Here is a 21,108-nt window from a genome sequence, read left to right on the forward strand (position 1 = left end):
GTCTGCTTCCCAAGGCTCGTTTTAACAACGGAAACCCACAGAAATCCATGGGAGAGGCATCAGGGATTTCACAGGAATGTCTGTAAAGAGGATTGCATGAATACCCGTTTCACGTGCCATCCGATCCATGTATGCCTGCGTGGACTTTGCCGTATGACTGGATGCCTTGTCCTGGTGGATGGCAACACGAGATGTGTCATTGCCATAGAGAGAAGGGATATCATGTCTGTAAAGTGGATCCAAAATATTCGTCTGGTAATAGGCTGCATTTATTTAGCCTTTTTGTCCACTCTGCGCAGTGGAAGTTTGCCATTCATTATAGCAGTAACCACCAACAACCATGAACCCACGTGGAAAACTTTCAGCACATTCACGTACCCTCAGATCGACCTCTTGCATCACATGGACGATAGTAGATGGCCCTTTTTTTATCACATCCCGACAGATACACCCATGCTTCATCCAGGGACACCACATACTTCCAGCGGTCCCCAGCCACATGTCATTCGTAGAGCTTCCAACTGTTGGTCTTCCTCTCCTGGACATCTGAGGCATGCAGCTTATGAACTTGAGCCTTGTGCTTCCGCACAAGTTGTAAATCTTGGGCTATGATACGATTTACAGTTGCAGGGGAACATTGCACTGCCTGTGGAATCACTCTTTGCGTTGCAGGGTTTTCACGTAGCACCAAGGATCTCACTTTCTGCACAACATCGGGGGAACGATTGGGCTTCCGATATGTCCGAGGCCCACTTTGACTGGTTCCAGCAACAGATACGGTGCAAGCTTTATGGCGATTCAACACTACGTTGATGCCCTTCTTTGACACATGGAAGGCTTTCATCTGGCACTGTTTAATTATCTCGCTATAACTATACCCAACGTTGGAAAGGGCACAGATGTACCCCTCCCAAAAGACTGAAATTTTCGGTGCCATATAAACACTCACTCACACACCAACCATCTTCTTTGCAAGTCAACACACAGTACTTTCGTCCTATCGGCTCTGGCTGCTCTGTGCTGTGCCTATGTGCTACTCCCTGGTGATTGAAATCATTACCATTGACGTGAAACAACCTTCTGTAGCACACACACTGGGAGAACTGTAAGACCACAACCATTCAGGGTCTGACAATTGCACGTAAGCGGCACTGAAGGAGCATTACATTTTTTGGGGTTGATTCCCAACGGTATCAATCCTTTGACAAGGTGGAGCCTGGGCCACCGCAAATTAATCCTCCCTGGCAACCTATATAGAAAAACAGTCTTGACGTGACCAAAAGATGAAATGGAGCCTGGGCTACTCATAACTCTTATGACCATCATTGCATTTTAGGCCATATGGAAATCCATGGGAGAGGCATCGGGGATTTCACAGGAATGTCTGTAAAGAGGATTGCATGAATACCCGTTTCACGTGCCATCCGATCCATGTATGCCTGCGTGGACTTTGCCGTATGACTGGATGCCTTGTCCTGGTGGATGGCAACACGAGATGTGTCATTGCCATAGAGAGAAGGGATATCATGTCTGTAAAGTGGATCCAAAATATTCGTCTGGTAATAGGCTGCATTTATTTAGCCTTTTTGTCCACTCTGCGCAGTGGAAGTTTGCCATTCATTATAGCAGTAACCACCAACAACCATGAACCCACGTGGAAAACTTTCAGCACATTCACGTACCCTCAGATCGACCTCTTGCATCACATGGACGATAGTAGATGGCCCTTTTTTTATCACATCCCGACAGATACACCCATGCTTCATCCAGGGACACCACATACTTCCAGCGGTCCCCAGCCACATGTCATTCGTAGAGCTTCCAACTGTTGGTCTTCCTCTCCTGGACATCTGAGGCATGCAGCTTATGAACTTGAGCCTTGTGCTTCCGCACAAGTTGTAAATCTTGGGCTATGATACGATTTACAGTTGCAGGGGAACATTGCACTGCCTGTGGAATCACTCTTTGCGTTGCAGGGTTTTCACGTAGCACCAAGGATCTCACTTTCTGCACAACATCGGGGGAACGATTGGGCTTCCGATATGTCCGAGGCCCACTTTGACTGGTTCCAGCAACAGATACGGTGCAAGCTTTATGGCGATTCAACACTACGTTGATGCCCTTCTTTGACACATGGAAGGCTTTCATCTGGCACTGTTTAATTATCTCGCTATAACTATACCCAACGTTGGAAAGGGCACAGATGTACCCCTCCCAAAAGACTGAAATTTTCGGTGCCATATAAACACTCACTCACACACCAACCATCTTCTTTGCAAGTCAACACACAGTACTTTCGTCCTATCGGCTCTGGCTGCTCTGTGCTGTGCCTATGTGCTACTCCCTGGTGATTGAAATCATTACCATTGACGTGAAACAACCTTCTGTAGCACACACACTGGGAGAACTGTAAGACCACAACCATTCAGGGTCTGACAATTGCACGTAAGCGGCACTGAAGGAGCATTACATTTTTTGGGGTTGATTCCCAACGGTATCAATCCTTTGACAAGGTGGAGCCTGGGCCACCGCAAATTAATCCTCCCTGGCAACCTATATAGAAAAACAGTCTTGACGTGACCAAAAGATGAAATGGAGCCTGGGCTACTCATAACTCTTATGACCATCATTGCATTTTAGGCCATATGGAGATCTCATTTTTGGGTTTCATTTCAAAAAATTGTTATGATTGGCGATGATCTTCAGGTCTAGTAACATTTTAAACACGTAAAATTTCACTAAATCAAATCTAGTATACATTATTCATACAAGAGAATTATATCCGTACAAGTATACAGACAATGCTACTTACCAAAGCCATGATCTCTCTCCCTTTCAATGTAGATTTATCAATGTATTTCAGTGAATATGTTTTTACCGTGGTTTTTATTATTTTCAAAGCCATAATATATGGTATTAAAGCCATCCTAATTGATAATAGTTAGTTTGCATAGCAGTAACATTGCATTTGATATCATCTGCACATTTTGCAATTTGTTTATGCACGTAGTCAAGTCACAGTTTACGTATAACCCGTAGAAATTGAGTCATGCCAAGGTAATGAGCCGGCAATGGTGTAGTTTGTATATTTCAGCTATTTTGATGAAATTATGGCAGCTGAACACAGTCGGATGTGCTGACGATTGTGACATATAGAACCCAGCACAATGACATCGATCTTGTGAAAGGACTAGGCAACTATAACAGATTGATGGTTTGGTATCCTTTATAAAAATCCCGAGCTCTGGTAATAAATTAGAAGATGGACTAGGATTTAAGTGTTTGCTCATGCGATACTCCGTAAGGCCTTTTAACAAATATTAATAAATTAAGCAATTGAAGAATTTCAGTTCAAGCACATGTAAATTTTTATCCAATTACTGTATCTAGTACACAGAAATTGACGTAATAAGTCTTATGTAACTGTATGTAAATGTTTTCTTGCAAATTAAATATGTTCTTTTTTACTACAGGGTGGCGACAGACCTGGAAAACCGGGAAAAGTCAGGGAATTTGAGGTGTCAAAAAAAGTCAGGGAAATGTCAGGGAATTTTGTCTTCATTGACTTTTTTTACTTATTTTATTTAAAGATATCGTTATGGAACTCTGCACGGGAACAGAAAATTGTTATAACTTGGGCACTATGGGATCAATCTACTTCGGATAAGTTTTGTTTTGCAGCTCAAACATAAGCGCATGCAACCGTGTACAATTCAGAACGCCGAACCGAGGAAGGGGGTTTGGGGGGCGCGACCCCCGAATTTCAATAGAAAAAACAAAAATCTGAAGTTTGCCCCCTCTTCTCCAACTATTTTGGGGAGAAGGCGCAAACTTTAGTATTCTTTTCAAAGAATAGACATTTCTCAAGAGAATGAAACATGTTTCATGTTCTTGGGTGCCATACAAGTAGAATAATAAGCCAAAATGTGATTTTTTTTTAATGAAAAATATGTAATTTGCATTTTTGGAGGAAAATTGTTATAACTCTGGTACTATGGGAGCAATCTACTTCGGATAAGTTTTGTTTTGCAGCTAAAACATCATAGCATGCAACCATGTACAATTCACAACGCCGAACCGAGGAAGGGGGTTTGGGGGGCGCGACCCCCGAATTTCAATAGAAAAAACAAAAATCTCCCACTATTTTGGGAAGAAGGTGCAAACTTTAGTATTCATCTCAAAGAATGGACATTTCTCAAGAGAATGAAACATGTTTCATGTTCTTGGGTGCCATACAAGTAGAATAATAAGCCAAAATGTGATATTTTTTTTTTAATGAAAAATATGTAATTTGCATTTTTGGAGGAAAATTGTTATAACTCTGGTACTATGGGAGCAATCTACTTCGGATAAGTTTTGTTTTGCAGCTAAAACATCATAGCATGCAACCATGTACAATTCACAACGCCGAACCGAGGAAGGGGGTTTGGGGGGCGCGACCCCCGAATTTCAATAGAAAAAACAAAAATCTCCCACTATTTTGGGAAGAAGGTGCAAACTTTAGTATTCATCTCAAAGAATGGACATTTCTCAAGAGAATGAAACATGTTTCATGTTCTTGGGTGCCATACAAGTAGAATAATAAGCCAAAATGTGATATTTTTTTTTAATGAAAAATATGTAATTTGCATTTTTGGAGGAAAATTGTTATAACTCTGGTATTATGGGAGCAATCTACTTCGGATAAGTTTTGTTTTGCAGCTAAAACATCATAGCATGCAACCATGTACAATTCACAACGCCGAACTGAGGAAGGGGGTTTGGGGGGCGCGACCCCGAATTTCAATAGAAAAAACAAAAATCTCCCACTATTTTGGGAAGAAGGTGCAAACTTTAGTATTCATCTCAAAGAATGGACATTTCTCAAGAGAATGAAACATGTTTCATGTTCTTGGGTGCCATACAAGTAGAATAATAAGCCAAAATGTGATATTTTTTTTTAATGAAAAATATGTAATTTGCATTTTTGGAGGAAAATTGTTATAACTCTGGTACTATGGGAGCAATCTACTTCGGATAAGTTTTGTTTTGCAGCTAAAACATCATAGCATGCAACCATGTACAATTCACAACGCCGAACCGAGGAAGGGGGTTTGGGGGGCGCGACCCCCGAATTTCAATAGAAAAAACAAAAATCTCCCACTATTTTGGGAAGAAGGTGCAAACTTTAGTTTTCATCTCAAAGAATGGACATTTCTCAAGAGAATGAAACATGTTTCATGTTCTTGGGTGCCATACAAGTAGAATAATAAGCCAAAATGTGATATTTTTTTTTTAATGAAAAATATGTAATTTGCATTTTTGGAGGAAAATTGTTATAACTCTGGTACTATGGGAGCAATCTACTTCGGATAAGTTTTGTTTTACAGCTAAAACATCATAGCATGCAACCATGTACAATTCACAACGCCGAACCGAGGAAGGGGGTTTGGGGGGCGCGACCCCCGAATTTCAATAGAAAAAACAAAAATCTCCCACTATTTTGGGAAGAAGGTGCAAACTTTAGTATTCATCTCAAAGAATGGACATTTCTCAAGAGAATGAAACATGTTTCATGTTCTTGGGTGCCATACAAGTAGAATAATAAGCCAAAATGTGATATTTTTTTTAATGAAAAATATGTAATTTGCATTTTTGGAGGAAAATTGTTATAACTCTGGTATTATGGGAGCAATCTACTTCGGATAAGTTTTGTTTTGCAGCTAAAACATCATAGCATGCAACCATGTACAATTCACAACGCCGAACCGAGGAAGGGGGTTTGGGGGGCGCGACCCCCGAATTTCAATAGAAAAAACAAAAATCTCCCACTATTTTGGGAAGAAGGTGCAAACTTTAGTATTCATCTCAAAGAATGGACATTTCTCAAGAGAATGAAACATGTTTCATGTTCTTGGGTGCCATACAAGTAGAATAATAAGCCAAAATGTGATATTTTTTTTTAATGAAAAATATGTAATTTGCATTTTTGGAGGAAAATTGTTATAACTCTGGTACTATGGGAGCAATCTACTTCGGATAAGTTTTGTTTTGCAGCTAAAACATCATAGCATGCAACCATGTACAATTCACAACGCCGAACCGAGGAAGGGGGTTTGGGGGGCGCGACCCCCGAATTTCAATAGAAAAAACAAAAATCTCCCACTATTTTGAGAAGAAGGTGCAAACTTTAGTATTCATCTCAAAGAATGGACATTTCTCAAGAGAATGAAACATGTTTCATGTTCTTGGGTGCCATACAAGTAGAATAATAAGCCAAAATGTGATATTTTTTTTAAATGAAAAATATGTAATTTGGATTTTTTGAGGAAAATTGTTATAACTCTGGTACTATGGGAGCAATCTACTTCGGATAAGTTTTGTTTTGCAGCTAAAACATCATAGCATGTAACCATGTACAATTCACAACGCCGAACCGAGGAAGGGGGTTTGGGGGGCGCGAACCCCGAATTTCAATAGAAAAAACAAAAATCTCCCACTATTTTGGGAAGAAGGTGCAAACTTTAGTATTCACCTCAAAGAATGTACATTTCTCAAGAGAATGAAACATGTTTCATGTTCTTGGGTGCCATACAAGTAGAATAATAAGCCAACATGTGATTTTTTTTAAATGAAAAATATGTAACTTGCATTTTTGGAGGAAAATTGTTATAACTCGGGCACTATGGGAGCAATCTACTTCGGATAACTTTTGTTTTACAGATAAAACATCCGAGCATGCAACCGTGTACAATTCAGAATGCTGGACCGAGAAAGGGAGGTTTTGGGGGCGCGACCATCGAATTTCAATGAAAAAACAACATAAAAATCTGGAGTTTGCCCCCTCTTCTCCTGCTATTTGGGACGAAGGCGCGAAGTTTAGTATTCTTTTCAAAGAATGGACATTTCTCAAGAGAATGAAACATGTTTCATCTTCTTGGCTGCTATACAAGTTGAATAATAAGCCAAAATGTAATTTTTTTTTTACGTAAAATAGGTAATTTGCATTTTTGGAGGAAAATTGTTATAACTCAGGCACTATGGGAGCAATCTACTTTGGATAAGTTTTGTTTTACAGATAAAACATCCGAGCATGCAACCGTGTACAATTCAGATCGCCGAACGGAGGAAGGGGGGTTTGAGGGTGCGACCACCGAATTTCAATGAAAAAAACATAAAAATCTGAAGTTTGCCCCCTCTTCTCCCACTATTTTAGTGAAAAGGTGCAAACCTTAGTATTCTCTTCAAAGAATGGTCGTTTCCAAAGAGATTGAAACATATTTCATGTTCCTGGGTGCCATACAAATTGAATAATGAGCCAAAATGTGAAAAACTGTTCGGAAATGTGGCATGAATATGTTGCGGAGAGGGGGAGGTTGGTCATGAATATGAATTTCCCAGGCTTGCTCCAGACCTGTGTCAGAGTTTCCACCCAAACATAAGAGTATGAACGTTCAAAAAAGCACATTCATTTCGTAATCATCACCATTATACCGTATGGTATCATCAGGCCAGTACGACCTTACTCTGATGATAACATATGGTATCATTGGGGAAGTAAAGGTTAAGCCTCTAAATATTACGTGCAAAATGCATTGAATTATCATTTTATCTTGTCCATATGGGAGTAGTAAGGGGACTTGTCACGTAGTAAGGCATTTTGTTGGGCAAACTGAAGGAACATGGAAACAAATAGGTTCCATTGATACATACGATTTTTGTTGAATATCGCCACCTGACAAAGTATCTCACTACAACATGCGACAGAAATTGCATGGACTGCAAATATGCTGCTGGAATTTTATTACTCTTCTGGCTCACTTCACCTTATTTAATGTAGCAGTTCTTATGTAGGTCTTCTTTCATCATCCTGATGTATTACTGGTTTCGCACAAGTTAACATACGTTTCCAATGACATTGCACTATTCTTAGATATCAAGAAAAATTCAACCAAACGGGATATATATTGAACACCATCACGAAAAAGTGAAACATAAACTGCATTGGTGAACGTTATAAAAATTGGCAAGAGCATGCTCCCAACCTCAAATTTACTGTAACACTAGTATTGCAATGAAATTAACGCCAGTCTCTGTCCTGTCTGTTTAAACTCATGAAAGATGGTCATTAATCTCTCACAGGGTAAGGTTAATATCCAATATTATGAAACAAAATACTAATAATAAATACGTAAATATTTTAATATCATATTTACTAGATTCATTCAGTCATAAAAGCAAATCACTTTTTTCAAGGATTGACTTTTCTCTGCCAGCCCTGCTAAATTTTCACTTTCCATCTACTGATTTATATGAGAGGTGGCCATAAAGTAATTTCAAATTAGTAGGGACATTGATTTTTCGCAAACGCCAAAACCGTGAAAAATGGTAATTGCTGCGAAGTTATGTTTAGGAATGTGCAGTGATGTCTGGACACATTTTTCGCCCCTTCGAAATATCGAAATAATGCGAATTGTTGGCGTTTTTAATGATTTTTTTAAAAAAGAAATGTCCTAAAAGAACGAAAAATTCCATGAAATCCAACATTCTTGTCTTTTGTAGGCCATGTTTATGAAAATAGAACATATGCAAGTTTTCCAACATTTTACTCAAGAGTAAATTGTAGAGTTATACGTACATGGAATAATTCCGACAGACACATTAAATCATGTATTTCCTACAATTTTTTTCAACTTCTATCAAAACCATTTGCATCACAGAGCAAAGTGGCAGGGTTCTAACAGGAGATCGAGTGCATATCTACCGTCACAGAAGATATGTTTTGAATTACCAAGCTAAGTGTGCACCATCGGCATTTGTCGAGCGAGTAATAATGGAGCTCATTCGTTAGGGCGTCTGACTAATATGCGAGAGACCCGGGGTCAATCCCCTGCGGGGGAGAACCAGGATGTTTTCCACATATTCAAACTGCTCATGTGCCCGCCCAGCATAATATGAAGCTGGTACCTTGAGGAAACTTTGAGGGATAAAGGTAGCCAGGAGCATGGTGCTGATCACATCACCAGCCACCTTCAGCCGTGATGAAGAAAGTGTGGGACCCTAACTCCACACCCCTATACACCTTCATGGAAAAGTGCAGGGGCGCACTTTACTTTTACTTCCTCAAAAATCAGTTCCAACATATCAAACTGTCACAAAAATACGTAGACCATGTGACCTACAATTTAAAATAATAGTTTAAAAGCACAATGAAGTATTAAGTTTCGGTATATTTGGCAGATAAATGTTCTAAAACAAAAACGCGAATTTTGGGAAACTTAACACTAACAAGTCAAAAAAGATAATGCCAATTTTTGGTGCTATAATATATCGGTATCTGTCACGTGAGATTGATTGATTAAAATTTTTTTGGTGCGTCGCCACTTATGGTCATTATGCACCCTTCAGTATATACGGGGAAAATTCCATTATCTAAAATCCTTACCTTAAAATTAAAAAAAAGGGGTATGGAAAATAACTTTCCCAAAACAACTTTCAACATATCAAACTCTCATGAAGATGTGTAGGCCATGTGAAGCAGTAGTTTAAATACACCGTGAAGGTATAATTTCAGATATTTGCCAGAAAATGCGCTAAAATGAAAATGTGAATTTTGGGAAAAATAACACCGTATGGTAAAAACTAAAAAAATAAGAAAATACACCAATTTAGAAAGGTCCTTACCGATTAGGCATAAATAAAACAAGAATATCAGTAGTAATTTATTGCATTAGTAACAGTGAGTCCTAACTTAATTTTCGGCATAATCACCACCGTTGTTCTGGTATTTGTCGTAGCATGTCACTAAATTTTTTATGCCCATGGTATATGTGTCTGACATACAAAGACTGGAACTATCTCTACCGCAGTGTAGCTGTCAAATTCTTACCCTGACAGAAACCTCTTCAGTTTAACCAGGAGATGAAAGTCGGTACATTAAAGGGCAGGGCTGTACAGGGAGTGGTCCAAGATCTCTCACCCGAAGTGATGCAAAGGGCCTGTGTTGTGCTGTATGGGGTTGTGCACATTCGATTGGCCTTCCGTGAATTGTCTGCAACATCGTCTGACCATACTATCGTTCACGACGTCCGGTCTGCACACCTCACACAATTGCTGGTGGCTCTGTGCCAAATTCCGAGCGTGCAATGTAGGTTACATCGCAGTCTGTGGGAGACTGTATGAGAGCTGCCATCTTTAACCTAGAACTCTCCTAAAACGGCTGCATTACGACTGTACCATTTACAGCTAAATGCCACTTCTTCCTGCCTGCATGTGTGTGTGTACCTCTCCGACCACTAGTGCTGCGTATAGGCACCATTGGAGCTTTTTTCAGGATTCCCCTCGTATATGAACTTTCAGAAGCTTTTATTATTAGTGTTTTAATGTGTGGTTAGCTAAATCAGGTACCTATACAATGCAATTCTATAAATTCCTTGCGTTAAATTTCTAATACCTACATACCCTTTTCGTCAGCATTAATGGTATAACTGCATGTTGTCAATTTCACAGTACTTCACTTAGATATCCTGTACTGAAGCAGAAATCCCATTGATAATGTAAGGAAATATGACACTTTATTTAGTTCGATTCAATTGTTTCACTTATATGAAAGAGTTAAGTTGTTTGCTTTACAGAGAAGAGAGAAGTAGCTTTATGCATTGAAAATTGAGTCCGCACTCATGGTTCTTGCAAGCAGAGGGTTCCAAACTTCAGTGGAAATATCAACATATAATACCGAGAATGGATAAGGAGACTGATAAATTACAAATTGTATTTCTTAATCATTCACTCTTCACTCTTATCTCATTTAGTCGTAACTTTAAAAATAATCAAGTATTTTATTTTAAACTTACTGCGTATGACAAAATTCCGTAATCCTTCCCTAGCTTGTGAATTGTAATAATTTTCCAAATTCACTATTTTGTAGTTTGAATTCAAATCATAGAGAATAGAGGAATTAAGTCAATTTCATTGAAGATAATATTGGTGCTTAACAAATCCATGCCTGGATCTGTAGGAGTTTATTATTTCAATTTACAAAAACATCGCTTTAGTTTAGTTTGTAATTGTCAGGGAAAAATGTAAATTTTGTCCTGGAAAACCTGGAAAAGTCAGGGAATTTCATTTTTGCTTGTTTGTAGCCACCCTGTACTATGTAAGATTTGGCATTATTCAAAGTGCAGTAGTTGCTTACATTTTGATTGTGAGTGTAACGTTTCAATGGTTGCATAATTAATTTAAAGTTCAAGGTCTTACAGCATGAATCAAATGGAGTTCTCTTAAAGGGGGCACTGCTCCTTTAGTAAATATGTAATTCTCGTCCTGAGTCACATCACATCAGACATCTACTTTCATCCCTAGGGTACCTAGAAAGCTGTGCTACCGGCCGTGTTGGCTCGAAAGGTCTGAACCAAACTTGGCATATCAATTGGTACTAAGGTGAGGCCGATAGCGGGAAGCACGTTGTTATACTCTCCCTGGCAACTTCATGTACGAGGTGAAGCTTTGGCCACTGAGAATAATCCTACAAGGCAACAATTTATTCTCTATATAGACACCATCCCCAAAAACACCATGTGTCCAGGGATTGCAATGTGATTTAGTACATCACAAACTACCCTGAAGACGGAGGTATTTTTAAAAATAACACAGTGGTTAAAACTCCAAAACCAAGAATGCTTGCTAAATATCTTCGCATTCACTATCTCCTATGTGCACATGACCTTAGAGAAAATATTTATATTAGTTCAAATTTGTATTTTTGGTTAATGTCACTTTTTCTACTCTTCAATATAACAAATAAATTGATTGATTGATTGATTTTTTATATTTTACTTCGCGTTTTTGTGCCACTTTTGACTAATTTGTGAAGATGGGGATGAGTGATGACTAGGCATCAGACTATATGCAAATGCATACTTTCAGTGTCTTCAGGATATATTGCATATTTTACCAATATTTTCTTACAAATGCATATTCTGCTGTTTCTGTCTGAAAATTTGTAGTTTCCTTTCCTTTGGAGAAATTCAGAAACATGATTCATTTGTCAGGTGTTCTTCGTAGTCAAGACCGATTTGTTATCTTTGTTCGCAGGTGAGTCACGGCTCTCTGGAAATGCCCCTGCTAGAACAGGTGCTAATGCAGTGCAGTGCTAATGCATGTAATTTTAATCTTTGTCTACAAGTTGTTTTTGAGTGGGAGAATCGTTAGTTTTACGGTGGCTGTGCGAGAGTGCGATCCAAAGATGCCGAAGGAGAAGCGTGTGATCTGTACTTTGCTCAGTGCATATGTAAAAGAAGTTAAAGTTTTTTCTACCGACGGCTCAGTCTTCTTTTGTAAATGCTGCAAAACCTCAGTGTCAGCTGGGAAAAGGTTCCAAGCAATTCAACATCTACAAATTTCGAAACACATCAAGAACAGAGCAACGAAAATCGAAGGCAAGAACCAACAGTCTTTAATCAAGCCATCAGTAAGTAAGTCAGGACCTCAGTTCAATGAAGATTTGTGCAGGGCCTTGGTGTCAGCAAACATACCACTGGCAAAGTTGAAAAACAAGGTCTTTGCAGACTTTCTGAAGAAATACACTGAACGGCCTGTTCCAGATGAATCTACCCTAAGGAAAATTATCTTCCGGTGTTATACAACGAGACATTAAGTAAATTGAGAGCAAAAGCAGTGGACAAATCTATTTGGGTTTCTTTGGATGAAACAACAGATTCTGAACAGAGGCATGTTGCTAATTTTGTGTTTGGTATTCTTGGTGTTGAAGAAGAGAGAGAGAATTCTTATGTACTCTCAAAAATGATCCACGTAACTTGTGTGGTGCAAGAACTTCATCGTGTAACTGAAGTGGTTCATGCGCTTTATCCTCAAGTAAACAGGGTAATTTCCTGTGATAAAAGACCCAAATCGCAAAGCTAAGTTTCAAAACTGTGACATGAACACTCCCTTCCCTCCCTTCTCCATTATAACAAGATGGGACACTTGACTTCATGCTGCAGCTTACTGTGCAGACAATTTTGAAGCAGTGAGCAACATTGTTGAACAATTAGATCCCAACGAGGCTGTTTGTATCAACGAGGCACAAACAGCCCTGAATACAAACAGTGTCAGAGAAGAGCTTGTATTTATTAGCTTGAATTTCATGTGCATTACAGCTGCAATAAGGAAACTGGAGACAAGGGGATATAACCAACCAAAGGTTGGCTATACATCCCCAATACATACAAGCACCACTCCACTCCAACAAAAGTACAAGGCTATTTCACTCCATGTAAAATTAACAGGAGTAGCCATTTCCCTACATACTAAAATTAGCAGGAATTAGGCCTCAGTGGTAAAATCATGCTAAAACACCAAAATATCAAGTAAATAATAGGTCACTGACCCAAAATCATTGGTTATCAAAATGCTAACATCAAGGAGATGTTGTTGTAAAGTTTCTTCACCCCCATGCCACTTCCCCATCATTCTATTGGCCAAGACATGAAGTTACATGTGCAGTACCCATTCCCCATGTGCTGGCTGTTGTTGATCCACCAGAAACAACATCTGGATGGCAAAAGGTTCTAAGTTCAATGCACAAGATAATTGAACGTGTCAAAGTATGCAACTTGTGTCACAAAGTAAATTTTTGTAAATGTTGCATGCACATATATGAAAAAGTAAAAAATATATATAGGCAATATATGGAATATTCAGTAATTTTTAAACCTGTATTTTGGTCAATCACATTTAAATATCTATATGGATAAATCATCAAACACCAAATGTTGAAGCAGGAGGGGATACCATAATAACTGATATTGTTCAATAATGATTTCATATTAATAAAATAATATAAATTATTATTATTATCATTATTGTCATCTTCATTGCTATTCTGTCTCAGGTAATGTTGACATATCATCAAACTGCTGCTTACAAAGAACACAACATTAAACAAAGATTTTTTTGAACCATATATATTTTGCTTATATATGGATAAATTATTTTATAAATAAGCAAGGAAATAATAATACAACAATGCTCAAAGAATAAACAAAAGTGTAGAATTTCGAGTTTGCTTCACTGATTAATTTATAACACATTATTTGATTGATTTTGAGTAAATCAAAATATTTTAATACTCCGGAAGCCATTTCATCCAAATATCAGACATAAGTATATTATATTTATAGAACAAATAAAATAAGCATAACTTTTATTGCTGGGTAAGTTAGAATACATATCCAGGTAAATTTTAAAAATTATTATGCTGGTATTAATTCATTCCCTTTTAATGATAATATAAATTTTAGCAAGGCATGTTTTCGGCAACAAAATCCCGCTAATATTTTTTTTATTAATTTTTTGTTTTACTAAAAAATTGATATCATGTGATGTCATAATTTTTTTCTGAAATGCCTATTGTTTGGTTAATATGGTTGTGAAATTTCAAAAGGATTGAATCATGTGTGAGCGAGATTGAATTTTTTTTGTAAAGCACTGCAGGTTTCAATGAGGGCTTCGGAAATGAAGGGAAACGAGAGTTGGCTGAAAGTTTGAGAGGCCGTAACTCTGAAACCAGATGAGTTAGAGGCGAAAAATTTTATGTGGTTTCTTACAACCATGGAAGGATTGAATGTACCAAGTTCCATAAAAATCTGAGATAGTGGGTTCCCAAACCTCTTTTTTTTGGTTGAATTGATATGGAATGACCCCAGTGTAAAAACATCCCTATAAATTTGTTCAGTGCTTGTTTATATTTAAATGTGAGAGACTCAAGAAAATTAAATGTGTCATTCCAACGTCTTGGTTTTTAATTCATATTTGGGCGGATAAGGCCAGGGAGTTCTCCTCTCGTTCTGACTTAGATAGGCTAAAAGTCCCTATGATAAACCAGCAATCATTCCTAGGAATGGATGCTGGTCAGCTGGGGACATCCTCCATGCATATGGTCATAGGAGGACAGCGTAAAGCTGCACAGGGATAAGTACGTCCAGGTTGCATAGCCAGGTACACTTGCAAATTCAGTCAAGCCCAAAGTTGGTGAGTAGGTTAGGTTCACCTATCCTAAAGGCAACGTAACCTGGAGGCACGAATCCCCGGAACATCTCATTAAAGGGACTCTCTCTTAAGAAAAGTTTTCAGGTGGAAAAGGTGGAACAAGTTCTGTTGAATGCTGGAAGGCCAGGAGTACTCGAAAAATTTCAGTATGTGTTTGCAAAGAATTCTGGCTACAAGCTCCTAAAGAATATTTGCTCTATTCATGAAGGGAAACAAAATGTGGACAGTGTTCCAAGTGAACTGGACGGTTCCGATTTGTTGAAATTACAACATGCGCCTATTGTTTCTTGTGATGTGGAGAGAGTGTTTTCAGAGTATACAAGTATTCTCATGGATAACAGGCATAAATTTAGTTTTGAGCATCTCAAACAATACATAGTTATTAAGTGCAATAGTAACTTTTCATGCTGAGTAGAATGAGAGACAGTTGGTGAAATTCCACCTTCTGCTAATCATGACGGTCAGTGAAGTCAAAAACAGTTAGTGGACTTATGATAAAGATACATATACAAAAACCATATGTAAAATATGGTCAATTGTCAATAAGGTAAACCAAACCATATTTTTTTTACTTATGTAAACAGTGTAATTAATAAATAGTTACAAGCTATGGACAAATTTTCGGAGTTCGATGTCAATTTTTAAAATTTTAAATGCATATTTTGATCATTTAAAGAGCATATTTCAAGCATTTTAAGAGCATATTTGCTTGCAAATTTAAAGGATTTTTAGTGCATAACTATCCGAAGCCTAGTGATGACATGATGAAATTGATGAACGGAAACTCACACATATCCATGCCCAGGCTGGGATTCAAACCCGGGACCCCTGGCATCATAGCAAACAGAGAAATGAATGATGACTAGATGAAAGGGCAAACTTAATGCAACTTCCATGGCCTAGCGAAGGTTCTAACCTAGAACCATTGTAGGTGAGACTGCTGTGCACGAAACCTCTAATAAATTCTACACTCTATAAGCTGATATAGGCATATTAGTGTACTGGTTTATTAGTGGAATTGCCGATAGTATCACCAATCTGATATACCCACAAATATTTTGTAATTTAGTGCAATTTTGTTAGTATGTTTATGAATTTGTTGATTTTCTAAATAAAATGTCTAAATGTAAAGCCCTGTAGTCACTGGTTGCTTACACTAAACAAACAAACAAAACACACACACACACACACACACATACAAATCCTATGTTGAACTATTCAAGTTCTTTCACACATATCACACTCTTTTACTATTTATGGAAAATTCAAGTTTGTATTTTGTAAGACCTTTAAGGTCTTTTTTTTTTTGTAATTCATGATTTATTTATTTTATTTTTTTATATCTTTTAGGTCATCAACTTCTGAGACCTGGATATAATAATGTACTCCCTTTTGTGAGAGACATGTGCTCCCATACCCTTCCCCTTGCTATAAATTTGCAAATGATCTAGAACATGCAATTGTTGTAAGCAGGTTTGCAAGCAAAATTTATGGTTGGTTCTGGAGGAACAGATAGTCACTCAAAAGAGACCTGAAATCCAATAGATGACCTACTTGACACAGCAAAATTGAGTACAGGGAGAACTTACATTACGAAACAGGGGAGCTCCTACATCCAAAGCCATTGCTACTTAATTCTTCACAACAGTTGCATAATCTGGAAGCACACAATGTTTGTACTAAATAATTTACTTACCACCTTTCTTTGCAGTGAATGATGGAGGTGGAAGCTTAGCATTTTCTGCTGCAGCGATATTTGCTACATTGTTTGCTAAAGCAGTAAATGCTGTTTGTGGAACCAAGCGTGGCATTAGTGGGATGAGCCGTCTTCCTTCAATTGCCCATTCTGTAGATGTGTTAGGTCCTGCCATGCTGAAAAGTAAATATTGTACATAGACTAATGTCTAAAGAATAGAAACCTTAATTTTTTGCAAATGCAACAAAACCAAAAAGTGTTAATTGTTGCAAAAAATGGTTATGCATGAATGCACAGTGACATGTTCTGAACACATTTTTCATGCATTCAAAATTATGAAATAATGCAAATTTGGAAAAAATTACACATTTTGTGCTTAATTAAAAATACATAAAAAATCCAACATTCTGGTGTTTTAAACTTAATGTAAGCAATTCCAAATAACACAATGATTTAACTCGCTGAATAACCACTGTAGCCCAGTAATTATAAGAAAAAATAAAATGGACCATATTTACACTGTATAACATGCACGTTTTCCAAATATATATCTAATAAGAAACTATGGTGAACGTTATACGTGGAGCAATTCTGACAGCTACAAGAAACAACATGTAAATTGATGTTCCCATGATTTTTCAACTTCTATTGGAACATTTGAAATTGTTCACCTGCAAACAAGAGCAGTGATGTTCTATTGAAATATAGTGTTAGAATAGGTATCACTGTTAGAAGCAATAAGCAATGGATAATGTTCAATCAACAATGATTGCTAGTGAAGAACCACTGTCGCCACTATTTTCCATAGAATTATTAATCTTAACTGAGCCTACAATAATTAACACATTGGGGTCTCACGACGGACATAGCCCGCAGTGCACTTAAAGTCAATGTGGACGAACAATGGGCATAGTCCATCCTCCGGTATGCAATCGCTTTGCCGATTGAACTACGGGCTATATTCGTACTTCGTCTCATGTGTGTGTTCATTCAAGCCGATCTGTTGAAATTCCGACTGCTAGGTGACTCATGTGCTATTTTTATCTCGCACCTGCGACTGTTTGTTGTCCGGTTGATATACATTGAATTGTTTAGAATGGCGTCGTTAGATCCAGACTGCATAGTGGAAATTCTGCATGACGATTCCACCTCAGAGTTTGAAGTTAGCGACGATTTTGATGATGCAGATGAATTTGAAGATTTGGAAGGTAGGTTATATTCGTAATAATTAATTGTTGACAATATAAACAGTGTTGCAAACTCTAGTATTTTATGAATGAAGTGAGAAAAGGGTCTATTCATCTTGCCTCTTGCTTGATTCTCCTACATGCACTGATGTATTTTTAGTTTTTCCATTCATTATTTTGTATAGCGTATGTCAAATGAAAATTTATTTTATTTATTTATTTATTTCTTTAATTTTTACAGATGACACAGAACCAACTGATACATCGTCTGGTCCTGTCCTGCAGCCACTTTTTCATACAAAATCTCCTGAAGCTTGGACCACAATCTGTAGTCCAAAGGGTATAGGTCCGGACTTGCAGAAGGCCAATCTGAAGTGGAAATGAAGTCTGGAACATTTGCTATGAGGGCACGCTCCATTTCTGTGAAAAAGGGGTCAAAACATCAGCCAAAGTGTACCAGCAGACAGTTCTTGAGAGACTAGTCAAAAATCTCAACAACACCCTCTTCCATGGGCAGAACTAGAGCATCTAGCAGGATTCAGCCCCAACATATGAGGCCTGAACAACACAGGAGTGGCTGGAGGCAAATGTACCAGACTTAATTTTCACTTCGGATTGGCCTTCTGCAAGTCCAGACCTATACCCTTTAGACTACAAATTGTGGTCCAAGCCTCAGGAGATGGCTTGCAAGAAGAGACATCCCAATATTGAAAGTTTAAAGCGGTCTTTTCTGAAAGCAGTTGCTCATTTTCCAGTCGATGTGTTGCATAATTCAATTGATGCGTGGCCACAAAGACTTACGGAATGTGTGCGTGCTAAGCGTGGCAATTTTGAATAATGATTTGTGATTTTGATTTGTCATGCATCCATTTCAGTAATGTTATTAGGATATTAAAATATCTCTCAGCATTTTGTGTCAATTTACTTAAAACTTTGTGACAGTATTTATGGTAAGACTAGGTATTAACATTTGTTACAATGTTCGCAAAACATTGCTGAAAAAAATATTCAAAAATGTCTGGAAATGAAAAGAAAATTTAACAAATTTTTGTTCATTGAAAAGAGTAAGTTTTGTAGATTCAAGAAATGTGTGGTAAATAAAAACAAATTTAAAATATTTTTTCTATGATTTTTTTAAAAACAACCAAAAACCGCAGTCCAGAGGTATAAATGCTGTATTATGAGGCCAGACCCGAATGTTTTAACTCTGATAAACTTACTTTTCATTTTTCGCTACAAATTTATTTCGCGATCAATTTTGCCACCTGTCTGGTGGCTTCGTCGGTCGTGTACTGTCTTGCTGAGGGCAGCGTGGTTTCTTCTTCTTCCGCTTGTGCTCGTGGCGTTGCTAGTTGATGCAGTCCTTTCACTTTCTGCCGTTCCCGTGTTCCTTCAGAAGTGCTACAAACAAAGAGTGCTCCTCAACTTTCTTGCGTGGAAACCTATATCCCGCGCCTCGTCTGTGACAAAAGTGCAAAAAACGGGCCAGTTTTGTGTGTTACGATCCCTAATAAACCAGATGCATAGTGAAATCAGTGCCCTTAGTGAAGTGTGTTACAAGTTGTGGTCCAGTTTATACGAGTTTAGCAACCACATGGGCTGCTCCGACTTCGACGGAATTTTGCAGAGCAAGCTAAGAAAATTCACATATGACAAGCTCTACACCCTCAAAAGAAAATTCTCTAAGCTGGTGGAACCTGGAATCCACCCCACCCCCTGTAAGCCCCTCCACCCTCCCCCTCATTTCACGAGCTAGACAACCACCCAATGATCATAAACCTATCAGATTGTGAATTCACCAGTGAGTTCAAGTGTATCCTAAAATTCAGCTTCAAGTTTGCACTACAAGAAAAAAGAAACCCAATGCCGGACATCATAGCCTCTGTGGAAAAAGCCGCCTTCCTTGCCAAAATGCCAGAAGAGGGGCAAAACATAAGAAAATTGTGCGCAGCCATCCTTGAAGAACACTTACGTGCCCCCTCCCCTCCCCTGCTTCCCGTGGTATGCCTAAGCTACACTCCAAACTTAACAACAAACTTCGGAAATCCAAAAAATGGCTCTCCTCCAACAACCTCTCGTGCATGCATGCAGACAAAGGAAACCAATACGTAATAATCTCCAAGGAAGCTTATTCAGCAAAAATGAAAGAAAAACTCAACTCTGAGGGTTTCAGGCCACTTGACTCTTCACCCTTGAACAAAATATGCCAAGAAATCAAAACCGCTCTCGACTCATCCCCCCTATTCACATAGAAGGAGAGGAAAAACCTAAAAGTTCATGACCCGGATATCCCTGCCGTCTACGGCATTCCAAAACCCCACAAACCTGGAACCACCTCCGCATAAAAGTTGCCGGCTTCAAACATCCAGGAAACCACCTTGCTAAGTGGTTATAACAAAAGATCAGTCAACACAAACACCATCAGAAATACTGTGTCCGAAACAGCCAGGAAATAAAAGAAATGGTCACTGGATACGTGGGGGATGACAAAATAAAAATGGCCAGCATATACGTGCAGGAAATGTACCCATCCATACCAAGAAGTCTTGCAATAAGTGAGACCAGGAAGTGGCTATTAACTAACACAAAAAGCCTGTATGAGACCGAACTAATCATATCTCTCCTGAAAGTTTGCCTGGAAACCTCTGCCCTACAGTTCGAAGGCCAATACTTCTATCAAGAGGAAGGTCTGGCCATGGGAAACCCCCTTTTCTCTATCCTCTCCAACATAGTTATGAATGCAATAGATTGGTTGTTGGTTGATTTGGTGTTTTAAGTCCACTTTATGCACAGTAAGGCTAATCGGGACTGGACCTACAGTTTAAAGTGGGATCCGAACCACTTGTGCCTCCACCGGGTATCGAACCCGGGACCCCTTGATTACAAGGCGACAACGCTACCACTGCGCCATCGGGAGGCCCATGAATGCAATAGAAACCAATGTCTTTTCCTCACCCCTCCTTTCTGGAATTGGCTACAGACGGTATGCTGATGACTCCATTCTTCTTTACAAAAACCACAAGATATTACAAGAAGCTGTATGATTATTTAACTCGGCCCACCCAAGCATCCACTTCATACCAGAGGAAGAAAAGGACAACACACTAAACTACCTGGATCTCGCCATAAACAGAAAAAATGACAAATTCAAGACCAATGCGTACAGAAAACCCAACTCAGGAACGCAATACATCCACA

The 21,108-nt window shown here is 38.5% G+C and overlaps 1 protein-coding gene across 2 annotated transcripts in view; it reads right to left on the reverse strand.

Annotated features, from left to right (window-relative positions):
- Window positions 1-21,108, reverse strand: part of LOC145987882 (BRCA2-interacting transcriptional repressor EMSY) — a 143,211-nt gene that overhangs the window by 100,300 nt on the left and 21,803 nt on the right. For both annotated transcript variants that reach the window (XM_083122669.1, XM_083122668.1), the window contains exon 4: window positions 16,724-16,899. In XM_083122669.1, coding sequence (XP_082978795.1) covers window positions 16,724-16,899 — 176 coding nt within the window. The remainder of the gene's footprint in view (window positions 1-16,723; window positions 16,900-21,108) is intronic.

This window comes from Lepisma saccharinum, chromosome 5 (assembly GCF_977018435.1).
Source record: "Lepisma saccharinum chromosome 5, izLepSacc3.1, whole genome shotgun sequence".
NCBI lineage: Eukaryota > Metazoa > Arthropoda > Insecta > Zygentoma > Lepismatidae > Lepisma > Lepisma saccharinum.